Below are 19254 nucleotides of genomic sequence, written 5' to 3' on the forward strand. Positions count from 1 at the left end.
ATATATAAACCAGTTATTAAAACAAATGTTCGCAAAAACACAACTCAAAATAACCGAATGGTGGAAGCAACCCAAATGTCCATTAACAACTGACTGGAAAACAAAAGTGGTCTCTCCCATCCGTCCAGTGGAATGCTGGTCATAGAAAGGTGTGAGGTACTGAGACAGGCCACAGTGGAATGAGTGGGGAAGTAAGGCAAGTGGAAACGCCAGCCTCATATGGACAGACGATGTCGCTACCAGAACGATCCAGAATAGGCTAACCCTCAGACAGAAAGTCAATAACTCGTGCTTATCAGAATGGGCACAGGATTTCTTTTTGGGGTGCCTAAAATTGTAAATAACTGAAACTAAACAGAGTTGATGGTTACAAAACAAATTGAATATATACAATTTCAATAAATTACACACCCTGAAGTGGTTGTGTAAATTGTTAATCTTTAGTTCTACCCCTCCACCTGTGCAGATGGCCCACTCACCTCCACCCAACCACCAGTGCCTGCCGCTCCTCCCCTTGGCTCCTCTCCCTTCCCTGTGGTTACTGTTAAATTCTTTCATGAAGTCCAAGACTATGAGAATTTTACCTCAATTTTTAAAAATGGTGTAAAAAATAAATCATTCTTATCTGGCGGGCTGTACCAAAACAATAGCTACCAAGGTTTGGCACTTGGTAGTTCTATGCCAACGTCTAGTCCATATTCAGAGACCAAAGGTCCTAACGGATCAATGTCCGTGCTGTTAGAAGAAACATGCTGAAATATTTAGGAGCAATATGTCATGAAATTCAAATTAGTTTCAAATAATCCAGCCCCTAAAAGTGTCAGTGTGTAAGTGTGTGTGTCTGTGTGCGTGTGTAAAGAAATGTGGCAATTGTTTTTAAACAACTGGGGTTATACTTGTTACACTACTTTTTCAACTGTTCTGTATTTGAATTTTTTCACAGTAAAAAATTTTGGGGAAAAAAAATGTACTTCATGAAGGCAGAAAACTGGCTCTAGACAGCTAAATACAAAGTCTGACATATCAAACCTCATGTTCTGCATTTCTTAGGAGTCAGGGGATGCAGGAGATACCTGGAGATTCCATGATCTTTTTCCGAGTCAGGCTTATTAATCAGGTGGGAAGACTGACTGATAGGATCTGTTGCTGATGGACATGGGTATAAGGAACAACATAAGCACTATAAAAGAAATTCCTGCAAGTAACACAGATACATGTACCTCATGGGCACATCCCCCACGCTACACCCCCCAGAGTTCAGTGCAATATAGTATTTTCCCCAAAGTGTTTAACTTGAATCTAACCCCATAGAACTCCATTATCTAAAATGCTCCTTTCTCATGTCTCAATTTAGTTACCCTGCAAGGTCTTCAGGAAGACCCCTGACAGCCGCTAGAAGAAACTGGGGTGGTGGGTTAAGTATGCTTTTAGAGCCAGACATACCGAAGACTGAATCCCAGATCTCTACTTAATAAACTTACACAAGCCCTGAGTTTCCGTTTTCTCATCCAGAAAACAAGTTTGTACGCAATACAGCCAACTTCAGAAGGGGGTTAAAGGATAATGATGGAAGCACTAACACTACAACCTACAGTAATGGCACGGCAGAGCTTTCTGGTAACATAGTTGCCCTGTCTTATGTATGTTTTTCCTCTACAAGGGGTCATGGTGTATATTATACACACACACAGTGTCTAATCATCTGATCACCCCTGTAAACCACAGCTACAAGTCAGCAAACAGAATACAATGGCATAAATCTTCCTGCAAGGATAAAGATCAAAGCATTTGTGCCCCTCCCACATGCTCTTTACACAGTGGTACTTGCTCTGTATGCTTCCAGTATGCGTAAATTCCAGTCAGCTAAGCAAAACCAGTCCTCCAACAACACTGTTGAAATTCCAGCTACCACGGTATGCCAACCCTAAGTAGCTGCATAAAATACAAACTTTACTGCTAGCCCTTCAACTCACAATCACTATGTAAATCACATCAATTCTTTCAAAATTTGTTGGTGATAAATTACTGAACACATTATTCAGTTCACACAAAAGTAGCAAAGTGTGTGGCTAAATTGCCTCCTAGTGTCCCCATGATAACGCCACATGACATTTTATAAAAATGGACAGTCAAAAGAAATCTGCTTCAAAAAATAAAATGAAGCAGAGAGATTAAAAAGTGGTAATGCTGGAAGCGAAATCTGAAGAGAAGGCCCTCCCTTGTGGCACCTCTGGCCTGTACTCTAGTTCCTGTGTGCATAAATAAATAATCTTTTTTTTTTTTTTATGGTGAAAGGTGTGGTGGTGAGCGGCTTCACCACTGACAGAGTGGGGAGCAGAACAGGCAGACTGAAGAAGTCCACTGCTGAGGGGAGCAGCGGGCGGTCAGGAGATGTCTGCTGTACCATGTGGGTCACTCTGGGGTGGGGACAACTCATGAAGGAGTGGCTTTAGCTTCTTAGTGCTGTGCCTTAACCCGCAGCACCCTCAGGGAGGGCCCAAATAAATCTTTTTTAAAAAAATCTAGGGCCCTCCTTGGTGGCGCAGTGGGTTAAAGTACAGCACTAAGAAGCTAAAGCCACTTCATTCTTGAGTTCAATCCCCACCTGCCCGGGAGCTGACCCACATGGCGCGGCAGACCTCTCTTGACCTGCCCGCTGCTCCCCTCAGCAGTGTACTTCATTGATCTGCCTGTTTTGCTCCACACTCTGTCTCTGGTGAAGCCTCTTACCACACCTGCACCTCTGGTCTGCACCCCAGTTCTGTATGCAAAAATAAATCTTAAAAAAAAAAAAAAGGAAAGAAATCTAAAGAGAATAAATGGAGTTAGATGCATCAGAGGAACTCAGCACAGGGGTACTTAGAAACATAAATAAGGAAAAGAATTACGATGAAAAGAACGAAGATGAGTGGAGGACGTGATGCCAAGGCAAAAATGGAAAGGCCTCACTCACGGGCACTTCCTGGCACTAAGATGCCAGTATGGGAAGCCGAGGGGTCCAAACGATGGATACCTGCTCTCTAGCATAAATTACACTGCCCGGTCAGCAGTGTTCAAACTACTCTTGGTTACGTTTCAGCAAAGAAGTATAACTCTTTAATGTGTCTAGTGCTTTAAGTTACAGTGCACCAAGTAAAGTTAGTTTTACTATCTTTCTCATTTCCTCACATGTTTTTGTAGGCAACAATGTTTTAACAAGAGGGCACATCATAATCTCCCCCGATCACTTTGCATGGTTTCAGTTGGCAAGGCCGCCGTCACAGTCCCACAGTCACACACCGTGCAAGGTGCGGAAGGCCTGCACACAAATGTGGATGTGAGTGACTTGGGTGCGAGCCACTTTTTCTCCCGCTCCCAAACCTGAGTAAGCTGCACGTGGCACAGCCCTCCGCCCACACCCCGCAGTGCAGTGGCAGCTGTCACCTTCGGCACATTCCATCATGACTTTTTAAGAAACTATTTACTGGAAAATAGTTTCAAGTAATGAATGAAAGATGGAATCAATGCCTGCTGGTTAAAGTCAAAGACAGTAGCTGTGGAACTTATTTTTCAGATTAACAGTATCTTCCTGACAATTACAAAATTAAATTTGAAGTTAAAGATAAATGGATAAAAGAAATGGGGAACGAAAACCTCCCACAGTTCCCATACTGTTCAAAAATCCAGTAATTTTTTTAATAGTTTTCAGGTATATAGAGGATATAAAATAAATTTTTATAACCTTCACTTTAAAATACATAGTTACCTTTTTAGAGCTTCAACAATTACAAAAGAACAATGCTGCTGCATAAACAATGCTAAACTAAATCTAAACTAAATCCACCAGAGGGGTAAGCACATGGCACAAAAACATCTGTCACAAGTACATAAAGAGAGAATTATATTGTTAAATTCACTGTATTTTTAGCATCTACCTTGTGCCAGACACTACCAATATTCTAGCAAATAAGACTGCCCTGGGCCTCACTGGTAGCCGAAGGGTTAAGTCTCAGCACTATGAAGCCACTGTGACATGTGCTCCATCCCCAGGCAGTGAGTGACCCACAGGGTACAGCAGACCTCTCCTGTCTCCCTACCGTTTCCTTCAGCAGTGTATTTCATCGACCTCCCTGTTCTGCTCCCCACTCTGTTTCGGGTGAGTCCTCTCACTGCCTCCCACCATGCACCTCAGGCGGGCACCCCAGCTCTTATAGGCATAAGCAAATAAACTTAAAAAAACAAAAAGGGGGGCCCTTCCTGGTGGTACAACAGGTAAGGACACAGCACTGCAAGCTAGCCACAGCCACTTCAGTCTGAGTTCGATCCCTGGCACCAGGGATCCACATGGCACAGCAGATCTCTCTTGTCCTGCCCATTGCTCCCTCAGCAGTGTACTTCATTGATCTGCCTGTTTTGCTCCCCACTCTGTCTCTGGTGAAGCCTTTCATCGCCCCTGCACTTCTGGCCTGTACCCCAGCTCTTGTATGCATAAATAAATCTTTTAAAAAAGAGAGAATAAAAGAACATCAATCTTATTTATAATAGCCAAAACCTGAAAACAAATCCACCTGAAGAAGAAATTGTGGTGTCTATACACAGTGGAATACATTCAGCAACAAAAGGGGACAAACTATGGAAACATGGGCATATCTCGAAGACATAAAGCAAAAAAGCCCCCTAGATAAGAGCCATGCTATGATTCCACTGATAGGAAACCCGCCAGGCAGCCTCACCTACAGCGACAGTAATGTACAGGCGTGAGGAAAACACTAAGTACAAAGGGACTTTCCATGTAGGGAAATGTCCTCTGTGTGTACCTAGTTTTGAATAGGTCAAAACTTGCCAAACACAAGATCTGTTCCATTTTACTGAATGCTACATATATCCCAATTTTTTATTAAAAAAATGACACCATGATAAGTCCATCATATTTTTATTTTTTTAATGTGTCCCAAGCAGATATATCTACTATTTAATAACAGAGAAATAGGAAAATAAGCTATAGAAAATGACAGCATAACTTTTAAGATCTCTTACAAGTTTTTAGTGAAATATAAAATTATTATAATTTTAGGAAACAAGGTATAAAATTAATCCAGCAAAATTTCAGCTATATAAAAATATTTTCATGCATGGGAAAAAACTTGGAGATATGTTAAAACAGCAATGATCATTAAGTGTGGGATTATAAGTGGCTCCTTTGACTTTCCCATATTTTTCACAAATAGCATATATTAACTATTATACCAGTGGGGAGGAAGTCCTTTAAGGTTCTCCCTTACTCACTTAACTAAAATATTAAGTTTATCAAAGGGAAGAAATCAAACATTAACAAATTGTGGAAGCGTCATCAGTATGAAGACTGATAGGGATGACAAATAGCAAACAAAACTTTACCCATGAGAAAATCCTACCTACTTCAATTTTTCTTAAGTCCTTTCTATTACCCAATAGAAGTGTTTTATTATCAAATTAATCCCATAACAAGCCAAATGAACTATTTTTAGAATTTAACAGCATATTAAAAAAGCATTATACCAAACAGCCAGTGAGTGGACTATTTCACACGTCAGCCAGTCCTTCTGCTTGGGAGTTCTGTGCCAGCAAACCTATCAAGGATGGTAAAATGAACAGATAGACTCTGAGTTGAATGGACAAGTGTCAGCTTGCCATTCTACTCTCACTTAGGTTAGCAGAAGCCAGTGAGTTTGATTAATAGGGGCAGGCATACATAAGTCACTCAAATGACCGTTACAATAAAACAAAATTTAGAGATTTTAGCCCATAGTCTGTTCTCAGATAATCTCTCACCAAAGTAAGGAAATATATAGCTAGATAACCAGAAAACTCCCAATCCATGTAAGACTCTTCTTACGTAGGAAAGGCTGTGTGAGAGGCCCAGAGATGTTATGCCTTTCCAGATCTGAAACATAATATTTAGGAATGGTGCTAGAAACTTCTATTCTACTTGGAGTTCTTTGGTTCATGGCTGAGCCCCTTTAAAGTTCCAATTTGACTTAGGATGATAATTAGTATCAAGAGGAGGTTTTCCAAATGTGCTGTTAATAACTGTAGGTTATAGGGAGTCCATAATGGGAAAAACTCAGTAACTAGGGCCCTTTCCATTGTTCGGGTCCCACTGTTAGGTTAGATTATTAATATGTATATACATGCACAGAAACACTGCATTTTTAGGAAATGCCTAACACATTTTTATTCAATTCAACAGGCTATCTTGGAAGAACTGAATACAATATGGTCCTTTCCTTAAAGACATCTACTCTAGGTGGGTCAAGAAAAGTACGGCCCCTCCTCCTGGGGGACATGGAGAATAAACCGGGAGCTGACCAAGAGGGCAGAAAGAGGTGGGAAGGAGAACATGTCAGACACAAAAATTCACAGGAAAAAAATTTCATCAAGTACCATTGTGGACAAGACACTGTACCAAGCATGGGGGTAAGATAATGAGATACAGCCCTGTGGCAGGGCCTTACTCGAAGAGATGCTCATACTCTAGAAGAGAAAAAGACAATCAAATAGTCATAGTCATCCAAGTGGATATAAACTACCCATTTTGAAGAGTGCCAGGCTTAGGGAAGTACAGCTTGTAACAGGAAGGTCTGACTTATCAAAGAAACTCTGCCCTGAGGAGGTCTGGGTAAGGGATGAAGGACGGCACCTCGGCATTCCACGTACCACACGCAAACCTTTACATGCAAGAGAGTATCTGTAGGCTCCATTACTGGTCAGGGGACATTCTGTTTCCTAAAAAGTTCAAAGCTGGGATACTGGCAGGCTAGTATTCAACCCTGAGAGAGACAGGGCTGGCAGCAAAGCTCACACTGCCTGGCACTTACTCATGAATGCCTGTGCCCGTTACTCAGGGACCGTTTCCCAGCATTCAGCAACAGGGGCACTAAGCTAACTAGGAAAGTAGTCTGCTGAGCACAGCATACCCAAGGGACACTGGATGTCCTCAACAGACATAGCAGTCTGTCCCACCTTGCTTTACTGACCAGATCAAGTGGGGCAAATTTTTATTCCTTGACTCCCCTTCTTTGTGACTCTGCCACAATCCTGGTAACTAGAGTATTACTATTAGCACTTAACCACAGAAAGAAGTGAATGAATCGTATACTTTGTCTTCATGAAACCACACATCAGACAGCCAGTGATGTCAGCACCTCAAAGATGGAAACAACTGTGTTGTGAGTGCACTAAGGAAGTCAGGTCTTGTTCTCAAGAAGCATACTGGGACATAAACGCTCTTGTCTCTAGTTAGATACCATTATTAGGGGGAAACTATGAAGATTCCGGAAAGAGGATTCTTTCAATAGGAAAACAATACTGCACATGGCGGCTTCCCTAGTAGCACATAAAGCACAGCACTATGAAGCCCTCTGCCGCCCCTGAAGAACCAGGTCGATCCCCACCAGAGTGACCCACAGGGTGCAGCAGACCTCTCCTGTCTCGCCCGCTGCTCCCCTGAGCAGTGGATTTCTGGCTCCTCACTGTCTCTGGTGAATCCTCTCAGTCCCCCCACCCCCAAGCTGGCCTGCACCCCAGCTCCTGTATGCATAAATAAATAAATTTCTTAAAGAATAAAATATAATGTTCTCCAATGGTAAACTTTATTTTTGCCATACCATTCATGAAAAAAGTAAAAGTTCAAGATTAAAGTAACCCTGCAGAGGGTGAGTTTATTAGCTGCAATTCAAAGCCAGGTCCCGGTCTCATGAATGAAAACGCAGTGTCCATCCCACACCGCCATGCCTGATGGAGGGGGCTATCACAGAACCTTGGAAGTACAACTTCAGAGAGAGTGGAAAAGGTCCTCTCCATCCCCAAACTGTCTGCAACAGTGCAGACAAGAAGTCCCAACTAGAAGTAGCAGAGGGATTGTCAAGGAGATGAGTATCAGAAGTCCAGTGGGTCTCAGCAACTAATAAAATCTGAAGAGTAACAGAATAGACTAATAGTTAAAAACACCACTACCAACGAGAGAAAAAGCACAGCAGTCTCTTTCATCATAAAATAAAACAACGGCCAAGTGAGTCCACTGCGACTCATCTCACTTGTGGGACGACTAGCTCCCCTTGGCGCTTCTCAGTGGGGCTTCTCTTCACTCTCTCACTGTTCAATTCACGTTTATTTTGAAGAGTGCTTTCTCCCCCTGTACATCCCTGAAAGTCCTATCTAGAGTCACCAATAGCTTCTGTCACCAAATTCAAAAGAAACTTTAGCCGCGCACTGCACACGGCCCTCCCTGCCTCCTCCCTGAAAGGCCGTCGGTTACGGTGGTGTTTAATACCCGCCGGAGCCAGACAAACCTGAGCTCAGAATCCAACGTCTCCAACACATGCCCGGGTGGGCCTGAACAAATCATGTCGTCCCTTCTTGTGCTCTAACAAATCGGAGAATAAAAGCACCTACACGGAATTGAGTCATGAGCATTAGGTGAGTAAAACAAACAAATACTAGACGGGCGCCTGCCACGTGGCGAGTGCGACACAGGCGCTCGGATTCCAAGGCACCACTGCCCGCCTAACTGTGCTAGTGCCTCCCTCCTCACTCCTGTGGCCAGCCAGCCCGCGTCTGCCCAGCTTCACTCATCACACGTGCCAGTGAGAAGCGGTGTGCCAATAAGCCCTTCCTGCCGCCCAGAATCCCACCCACTTAATCCCCTCAACAGTTCCACAGGGTATTTCCCAGATTCTTTGTGTTCTATCTGTCCAAGCTTACTGCAAACTGAACTGAGGCGCTCCCCTCAATCTCCAAACCCCCTCCAACACCACAAGTGGCGTGACAAAGCTCAGAAGTCAAGCTTACACGTGTCTCCTGAACCTAACACCCCCCCACACCCACAGAACTAACAACGCTCCATGGTTCAGTTTCTCAGGTACTGCGCAGTCTCTTGTACTCCAGTCAGCATGTTCAACCAACCACTCTGCCACCACCATACCTGGCCTGAACCACTGCCCTTGCCTGACTGGCCTCCCCACACCGATCCTGCTCTCTCCCTGATCCTGTCTACTGCAGCTACTGGAATCAGTTCAAACATATTACTCCTCTGAATTTCTGTCCCCTCCCCGCTCTGTGGTAGATAAAGCCCTATCTGACCTGACCCTGACTACCTTATCAAGATTTTAACTTTCTCTGCTCAGTTTTCACCAGTTACACTAGGCCTTTTTTGGATTTGGTGGGCTGGTAGGTTCCTCAGATGTCAAATTCCTTCCAACCTCAGGATTTTTGCATGTTAATCACTTCTCCTTCTTCCACAGTTATCTCTTACCCTACAAGACTCAGCTTTGAAGATTTTCTCAGAGAAAGTGTCCTCTGATGCCTCCTCCCCCTCCTGAGGTATAGATTAGGACACCCTATTTGCCCTCATTGTACATTATATTTACTTTTGGATTCCTTTGAGTAGCTATAATTAAAATTACTAATAAAAGTATTTGCTTAGGGCCCTCCCTGGTGGTGCAGTGGATTGGAGCACAGCACTGCAAAGCACCCACATGGTGCAGCAGACCTCTCCTGACCGCCTGCTGCTCCCCTCAGCAGAGTACTTCACTGATCTGCCTGTTCTGCTCCCCACTCTGTCAGTGGTGAATCCTCTCACCCCTCCTGCACCTCTGGCCTGTACCCAAGTTGTGTATGCATAAATAAATCAATCTTTTAAAAAAACAAAAACTATTTGCTTAATACCTGACTTCCCTACCAGACCTAAGCTTCATGACCCCTGCCAGGGACCATGCCTGTCGTGTTTCTTCAAGGTATCCCAAGAGCCTTGCACAGTGTCTGACACATGGTGACGTTCCCTCATTCCTACTACAGGGCTTGGAATAAGCTGCTCATGCTATCCAGAGCTCTCTTCGCCCAGACTGGGCCCCTCTGCCCTTGCACACTTCCTAAGACTGGCCCCTCAGCACTCAAGTCTGTTATAAAACGCCATCTTCTCAGGAAGTCTTTATTGATCACTCAATGTCAAAGAGATATCCCTCCCCTATATTAATTTCTTCAAAGCAGTCAGCACCATCTGAAACCACAGTATTTGGAAGTTCTAAAAAAGAAAGGCCCAAGTAAAAGGCCTGGCACAGGGTAAGCACTCCATGAATATTTAAGTGAATGAACCTCCTGAACAAGAAAAAGATGACTTTGGGAACACCCTAAATTTATCAGCACAACACTTACAACTGCTCCAACAAAGTTGAGAGGAGCCAGGAGCACTTTGTACGCCTGGGAACCGGTCTGCCTACAATGAATTCCCGCTCTATCCCTTCTTTACTGGAAAACTGACAAGTTACTTAACTGCTATGCCCGAGATTCCAAATAAGTAAAATGGGAATCACAGAACATCTCAGAGGGCTGCTGAGAACGGAAACGGTACACATGAGATGCCAGTGTGCACAGCACACACTTAAAGTCTATATACTCTCACCCACTACAGTGGGCTTCCCCCTGCCCCACTGTATGAAATATTCAGTGACTTTTCCTTTATTATATAAACCCAAAAACAGTCACCTTTTTTTTTTTGGTACAGCATACAATTCCAAGAGCCTCTTTGACACAGATGAAGAAATATGAATGGTATTTTCTGGAATTGTCCAACATAGCACTTTCCCTAAGTTCCAACACTTCCAACACTCCCTAGACTTATGATGATCAAAAGGTTAAGATGGTCAAAAGACATGAAAAACAGGTGCTTTGGAAACTACGAAAGTAATACAGAAAGAGTGCCATAGTTAAGTATCCACATTCTCTTTAGGTCACTGTTAGAAATAAAAGCGGAGAGTTCCTAATCTCCGTGTTTAAAGGATATGACAGAGGGCTAGAGATTGGAGCTACCATGAACTCACACTGAGGGCCAGAACCAGCTCATGGGCTATTTCTCAAAAAAGGTCAAAGGCGGCCCTCCCTGGTGGCGCAGTGGGTTAAAGCACAGCACTAAGAAGCTAAAGCCACTTCCACATGAGTTCGATCCCCACCTGCCCTGGAGGTGACCACATGGCGAGGCAGACCTCTCCTGACCCGCCTGCTGCTCCCCTCAGCAGTGGACTTCGTTGATCTGCCTATTCTGCTCCCCACTCTGTCCCTGGTGAAGCCTCTCACCCTCTGCATCTCTGACCTGTACCCCAGTTCTGTATGAATAAAATAAATCTTTTTTAAAAAAAAAAAGATCAAAGGCTAGTCAGCAAAGAACAATTCGTAACACCACATTTGCGCACATCAACAAGAAAGCTTGTCTCTCATTTTCCTGTCCTTCAAAGATCCTATCAAAAGGAAATTTTTTGCTATAACTTTATTGATCTCAAGATAGCAAATATTTGATTACCCAGGTAAGCTGATCTCAGGGTAAGTTAAAAAAATAATAAGGCAATGTGCAACCTGGGTGAGAGTTTCCCATGACCAGGAAAATTGGCTTTGTAAAAATTCAACAACGAAGAAGGTTTCATACTTTACTTTGGGCACAGACCTGGGAAACAGAGATCTGAGAGTGCTTCAAGATGTTTTGTGTGAGCCTTAAAACTGTATGAACAGAGAAACAGGATACAAATATAACAGAACCCATCTACCTGGATATTTCCCCTCAGACCAGGGTTTTCAATCTCGTACCGATGACATTTTGGACCAGATGATTCTTTGTTGTCACGAAGACTTGTGTAGTCAGGATGTTTCAGCAGCAACCTTGCTCTACTCACTAAGCACCAGTAGTATTCCTCCCTACTGAACATCAAAAATGTCTCCAGGGGCTTCCCTGGTAACACAAGGGGTTAAGTGTCAGCACACTGAAGCTATCATTGGCCACTGCTATCAGCCACCAGAGCACAAGTTCCATCCCCAGCCAGAGAGCTGACCCACATGGTGCAGCAGACCTTACCTGTCTCGCCCACTACTCCCTTCAGCAGTGTTTCAATAAATTAGACTGTTCTGCTCCCCTCTCTGTCTCTCGTTCTCTCTCTCTCTCTCTCTCTCTCTCACACACACACACACACACACACACTTGCTCTCTCTCATACACACAAACATCAGCACACCTGGCCTATATCTCAGCCCTTGTATGCATAAGCAAATAAAATAAATCTTTAATAATAATAATAATAAAGTTTCCATATTTGCAAAGGTGCCCCCTGCTTTAAACAAATCTGTTTCATCGGTCTAAAATATCCACCTCTTTCTACTCCCTCTTTCAAACAACCCCCCCCCAGCCACCCAGGTAACCTAGACTTGATTGCCAAGTCCACCTTAAAGTCTTCATTTGTCTTCCTTCCAAGACTCTCAGATATTGCTTAGTACAACTCCGTCAATGACAAGTCGAAAAAACCACAGCCGCTGCTAGGGCTGACACGACCACTCAAAGTCCATGCCCACAGTAAGAAAGCATTCTTTCCTACTGGAACGTATCTGGCCATCAGTCACAAGTTTCGTCAGTCCTTCCTTGCCCCTGTGTCTCCTTATGCCTTCCTTGCTATTTCCACTATCTATGTCCCAGGGCAATTGGTTCTCAGACTTCTGAATGCATCAGAATCACCTGGCTGGTTAAAATAGATTGCTGGGTCCCAGCACCAGAGATTTTGATTCAGTAAGCCCAAAATTCTGCATTTCTAACAAGTTTCCAGAGACCCAGAGAACGTTTCTGCTGCTACTGAAGGGTCTACACTTTGAGAACCACTGCCCTAGAGTTCAGGTACCTAATATCTCAAGAGTAACCTCTTTCAATTTACTTCCAGACACCTTCCTGACCTGAAACTACCAAAATATGTTCCTAAAACACCACTTTGATCCAAGAACTGTTGTAGTTAAAAAAACAAACAAACAAACAAAAACACCCTAACTTCTAATGCCTCTCTATTGCCCCTACCTGGCCTATATATTGTTTAAAATGTGTTTCTAGAATTATGGATCGACTGTGACTCCAAAACAAGTTTGCCGGTCCTCATAATCTAAGAACACCCTCAGAGCAGGCTGCACAGCTTCCCAGCACAGGAGAGCGCACGCTGTCTTCATCGCCTACGAGGCCACCCTCCTTCCCTCCTCTTCTCTACCTACCTGAAGGAGGCCTTCACCACTGTATTTGCCAAAACCACTCGTTTGGTCACTATCTGATGCCTTTTATCTTTATGGTTTAAGCTTTTACCAAGTACTCACAGATAGAGAAAACCCCCAAGAACCTAAAATTTAAAACAGAAAACAATAATATGAGTGATACATATACATAAAAGGTTTGACATATACACAAACTACAAATATGTGGTTTGCATAGATTAAGTACAGTTAAGTTCAAAGTTCAAAAAAGAATTTGCCAACTTTTTTAAAAAACATGATAAAGTACTAACTATCAAGTATTTGTGGCTAACTCATCTAAGATGTTAAACGGACATGTTAGCAAAGAAGCCTCAAAAAAAGGGAAAGTACTCAGTCTAGAGCTCCCCAAAGGAGGAGTCGGTGTCGTTTTTCTGTAGGAAATACACTGCAAAAGCAATGCCATGGTGAGAAGGAACATGGCTGGCCCACCCATGCGGACTTTGCCATCTTGGAGCCCCAATCTCCATGTTAAAAAAATAAAGTTTTAAAAAATATAGTAATATTAATAAAGTCTTAGCCATACCATCTGCCTTTTCATTTTGACGTGATTTGCGGTAAGCCTATGGAAGACATTACCCGTGTACTTAGCACGTGATAAATGTTTACTGGATTTTAACCTTTGCTGCTAAGAAAGCACAATACGAAAACGGTTATTAGCCAAAAATGAGACCAACAGAGCAATTAATGAAACCTGATTAAGGATATCCATTTCCCCAAAAGAAAAACAAAGGGTGTCTGCACCTTTGGGGGACACGCACCAGCCCTGACTTCATAACCAAACCAACACATAAGAAGAACACGACCACCACCACTTGCAACTGCCCACTGTAAGGTTGCTGGGGTCAACAAAAACACGGACACGGGGGCTTTAGACGTGCCAGAGGTGGAGACTAAAATTCGGCGTGAGCTTTTAAAGTTAATTAAACATTTTCTTATTTGTTCCGATGGCTCAAATACTCCAAGTGTGTCCTGGTGGCGTGCATGACTGTGTTACAGCTTAGACCTTCTGGTGCTTGTGAACAGTGCAAGGCCCAATAGCAGATACTCTGCTCATCAACCCTCAGCATGTGAGCGCTCCTCAGTACTCAAGAAAACGGGTAGCAAGATGATCAGGGCTTCAACAGGATTAACAAATACTAATACTTTACATGGTGTAGACTGAGGACTTTCTCCCTTTTTTGAGGTGACACACTGAGCACTGTCTATGCGTCAGGTACTATTCAATATATACCCAACTCTCAAGAAGTTCCCACTCCAACAAACTTAAGTGTGGTAATGATTAGTGAGTTAATGATTTATTAGCAAAATAAAACGAGAAAATGATAGTGCTTAATTAAATAGAGACCTCATGCTGGGTCACCCCTAAATTCTCTACATTATCAGAAAGAGACTTTCACCTGAGGAAGAATGTATTCTTCCCTCAGCACAGACTGCTGGGTAAGTGTGCAAATGCAACTATTCAACAATTTTGACCACATGTCATTTTTCTAATTATTAACAATGTGATAACTTCTTACTAGGGAAAAAGTGGCTTCATATTTTTATTTTGCCTGGTTCATTCCTGGTCAGGAAGATCAGTGATCTGGGTTCACAAAGTGAGGCTGTTTATAGAAGGGGTGACCTGGTACTGGCCTCTAACTCTTGGGAGATTATCTCAAGGGTAACTCAAAGAAAAGTGAAAATATCTTCAAGACCCCCAGTTTATTGCAACAAATAAATGATTTAGCTATTTCAGAGACTCAAATGTAAGACACATTAACAAGACTGAACATCTAATAGTACAATACCCTTCAGAAAGTCTCAATCTCATCATCAACACTGGGAAGTAAATTAAGTTCTCACGTAAATCAAAATCTTCCCTTTCAGGTAATACTAGGCTTAGGTAAATTCAACAGAAAAAAATATTCAGGTTGCATGACTTCTTATTGTCTCCACTTCCTTTTACGTTCATCTAGGTGTTCATTTATTTCTACAATTGCTTATAGCAAAGGTGAGATTTTTTTTCTGTATTAAATGTAACTATGAATAATTTACTAAACAGGTTGAAGGCAGATTGTATAGTTTGGTATAATTCAGTAATTCAATTAAAATATATAACAAATATGTGATGGTTCACAGGAAATATGGTAGCAGTAGAACTCAGGGGTAAGAAACCAATCACTGTACACAAATGAACACTGGTGTAAGAAAAAAAATTATCAATACGAAAAAATAGAATGATAAAAAAAAGGTCATCTTTTCCAACACAGATGAAAAAAGTCCCAAGTCAAAAGTGAAGGTCATCATACTGTACAGCACAAGAATCTTGGGCATTTACTTCCGATTATTTTGCCCTTGACTGGTGTAATTACAAAAAGCTCGAAGATTATCAAATATAATTGCTAAGGATTTAACCAACATTTTAGAACAAGAAACTGTAAGAAGTTAAGATGAAGATTCTCTGTAAGTGAACAGTTAGGTATACGTGGACACACTGACAGACATTCAAACTACTAAAAAGAAATGAAGGGCCAGCATCCACCTTCAGTGCCTACCAACGTTTCAATAAGGTCCTACTCTAGATTTACCAGAAGAGGACAGTGAACCAATTACCTCAGGACAACCAAACAGCCAACTAACATCAACATGAAGCTTCCAACCTTCTCATCTGAATACCCATCAGGTATATCAAGTTGTTTTGGAAATATATCTAGCTTTGTTCTAGGAATCTACACATTAAAAACTACTAAACTTTTCATTTAAAAAAAAAGTCTGTCTTGCTGGGAAAAAGACATCGTTTACAGCCCTTTTTTATAGCACTGTAAAATCAGTATTCTAGTTCCAGAAAACAGATCTTATACCCCAAATCTTCAAAGGCACAATTCTCTTCCACATGTAGCTGGCAAATAATAACTTGGCAAAAGACAAGCCAATTTTTAAAATTACTTATTTCTGATTTTTAAGAAAAGTCCCATCACATAGATAACGCAAACATACCGAAACTTACCAAATTCAATTTTTGCACTTGCAATAGTTGTTTCAGTAAAAAGCACTAAAAAGATCTATTCAAGAAGAGAATTCTCCTTAGTAAGAATGTAACTTTTTTTTTTTAACATATGTAAAGAGCCCTGAAAACAAAAAGTCATTCTTGTTCCAAAATGAGTTTGGACTCAAAGACTTAATACCGGTAGTGTGTGTTCTCCCTCAAGAGGCAACTGTGAAGGTGTGTCACAGAGGGGTGACCATTTAGGTCCTGCCCACAAAAGCAATGAAGTTATAGTAAAAGGAGATTTGATTCAATTTAATAAATCAATACTTTATGAGACCACTCTTACAACTTTAATCACTAAGCCAAATAAGTGATCTGCTGCTTTGTCTCTCTTTCAAACTTTGCATTCCATGGTCAAAAAGTGCCAAACAAAAGTTAAGTTCAATATTTGGTCTATTTTGTTACCAGTACAGTTTGTTGACATACATATTTAACTCCTATAAAAACTAGCCTTTAGATCCTTATGCTAATTCTAATATTCCTCACGTAAGATCTAACTTGATAGTGAATTCTATAACCACAAAGACATTACAAGTTAGGTAGGCTGACTGCCAATCAAATTAGCCCTAACATGGCTTCGTATCAAAAGTTAAGTTATAGTAGGAGTGGACACTTAAGAAATAACTTTATCTTAGAAAGGAAAACAGACATCAGCCACCCTAAACTTCAAGCTTATTACCCAAAACATATGATGTACCCTCTTAGACAACACTGCCACATTAGCACATAAACAAAAACAAAAAGGATGCTAGGTAAGAAAGCACTGAAGTGTGCAACAGGTAGCAATCACTGCAATAAAAAAAAAATCTTATCAGGATAAGGACAAAAATCAGGGATTCCTTGGCTCTCCTGACTGCTACCTCCCTGCATTGTTAAAAAATGTATAAACTCTTGCCTGCGGAAAGGCCCTTCTCTTAAAAGATTAGGTTCCAAAAACTCCCCCAAATATTTTATGTAACAGTTCAGCAATCCTACAAGCCTGAAATAATAAAAATGAATTCCGTATTAGTAAAACTACCTGAAAAGTTTTGTAGCATCCTTTCTTTTCTTTTCCCAAAGAAAAATTTAATTCAAAATGTCAACACAATGTACAAAATCACACTGATCTACCTTATTTTTTAAAAGTTAGAACTAAAGCATTGTAATCTCAACATGTAAATTAGGAGGCAAATCTCTGAAAAAAGGCTTGCCAGAACACATACTTGCCAGATTTACTTGTCCATACACTGCACATCTTTTCAACAGTCACACTGAAAATAAAAACAAACCTCCAAAAGCAGACTTTCCTTAAGAAGAATGGATATCACCAGAAAATAGATTAGAAAATCATTCTTTTTTTCTTTCAACTAAATATAAAACACAGAGCCAAATAAAGCCGCCATAAATTTATTTACTAAATCATCTTCTAGGTCATTCAGCTCAGCAATTTTCATAATACAATACTATGGCTTTCCTCATGCCCAACTCTAGAAATACAAATTCAAAAGTCTGAAATGAATATATGTGAGAATATTAATGAAATGCTCTTTGACTAGAGGAAAGAAAAATAAAATTTTTAAACTCCAATAGGGAAATCCTGAGAGAAAGCAGGACCTAAAGGGGCAAGTATTCATATGTACACAAAAGCTAATCCCTTCCACATCTTTATTAAGTCTTTCTGACTTAATACATGATCTATCTCATATACTACTCCCAAATACAAAATACTGAATGTTATCATCATCCAATATTCCATCTTTGCTCAATCTCCTACAGCCCTCCAAACCTACCAGTGTTGATTTGCAAAGAAAGAAAATCCACAGGACTTCCTGGCAGTTCACAACCAGCACTATGTCACCAAAAAAAAAAAAAAAAAAAAAAAAAACAATGGTATAGCGCTATCCTTCCCCAAAGTTTTATATTCTAAACTAAAACTTGCATTCTAAACTAAACTCAGATTTATTACAGTCACAATTGCAAAATTGGGAGTCCCTGTCATATTGCAATCTGCAAAATCCTTTGATTTACAATAGTGGCCTCTACAGGGATTAAAGGCAACACGTAAGTCAGCCTGGTGAGATTCTCACCAGGGGCCTAAAAAACCGGGAGCTATTAATATGCCTTCCCTCTGCCCCTGATGCACATAAGGCCCCCTGAAAAGTTAGGGTCACAGTATGCTCACTAATGGAAACAATAGTTGCTCTGCCTCAAAATGGAAAAAAAGGACGGAAAAACACTAACCAGTCTCTGGCTGTAGCGAATCCTTTCTTCTTCAGGTTCCATCTCTCACTCTTCTGTTGGAATACTGTAGAGAAACCACTCCAGGGTTGCCTTCCTCTTCCTCCTCAGGAACGATTGCAGCACTAGAGAGAAACGACAGGCGCAGAGGTAAGAACTTAGACTCAAAGTCAAGCTCTGCTCTCAGGGAGAGCAGTGTATAAAATGTGTGCCAAGGCTCCCTCGGAAACCTGCCCCTCTCATCAGCTCAAGACCACTGTCCAGTCGGGAGCAGTCCCACGTCCAGACCCAATCACCCTCTGGCTGTGGGAGGCCTAGGCGAGATTGCTTTCAGTTCTCTGGATGGGCCGGGCCGCCGGGTTCTCCCCGCAGGATTACAATTAGCGTCGTTCCCCTTCGTGGCAGCCTCAGAAAAAGGGGGAGGGGGCGGACTTCTATCTCCCGAGAGCCGGCCAGGTGAAGGAAGCCGCGAGCCACGGCGGCCCTAGCCGGCTGGGCGAGAAACCACGGGGCGGCGGGCCGACCAGCAGCAGAAAGCGGGCAGAGACGCGATTTAAAGCCCCTCGGCCGTCCAGGAAGCCCCGCCGCCGCCTGCCTTCCCACCCCGGCACGCTGTGGGCAACTCTAACTGGCTCAGGAGTTGCAGATCGGAGACAAAAAGCCCGTCGGAGCCTCTGGCAAACAACGACGCCCCGTGGGCGGGGGGCACACACCTCCCCAGACACCCGTGGGGGCCGGGGCGCGAGGCCAGGCCGAGCGTGGGCCCGGCGGGGCTGCGCCTTCTCCTGCTCTCGCTCCCGGCTAATGGCTTCCAGAGGAAAAGCAGCGTCGCCCCTGTAACTACCGCTCGGCCACGTTCACGGCATCCTTTCAGGACGCTCGGGGCCGGGCGCCGTGACACAGTTGGCGAGCACGGTCGCCGAGGCCGGCCGGCCGGCCGGAGGGCC

The 19254-nt window shown here is 42.5% G+C and overlaps 1 protein-coding gene across 1 annotated transcript in view; it reads right to left on the reverse strand.

Annotated features, from left to right (window-relative positions):
* The window catches only part of KDM2A (lysine (K)-specific demethylase 2A), an 87674-nt gene that overhangs the window by 67290 nt on the left and 1130 nt on the right, over nt 1–19254 (reverse strand). Inside the window, exon 2 of the mRNA XM_004682576.2 lies at nt 18311–18432. Within this exon, the coding sequence (XP_004682633.1) occupies nt 18311–18352 (42 nt within the window). The 5' untranslated portion in view covers nt 18353–18432. The remainder of the gene's footprint in view (nt 1–18310; nt 18433–19254) is intronic.

This window comes from Condylura cristata, unplaced genomic scaffold (genome assembly GCF_000260355.1).
Source record: "Condylura cristata isolate star-nosed mole 26May11 unplaced genomic scaffold, ConCri1.0 scaffold00015, whole genome shotgun sequence".
NCBI lineage: Eukaryota > Metazoa > Chordata > Mammalia > Eulipotyphla > Talpidae > Condylura > Condylura cristata.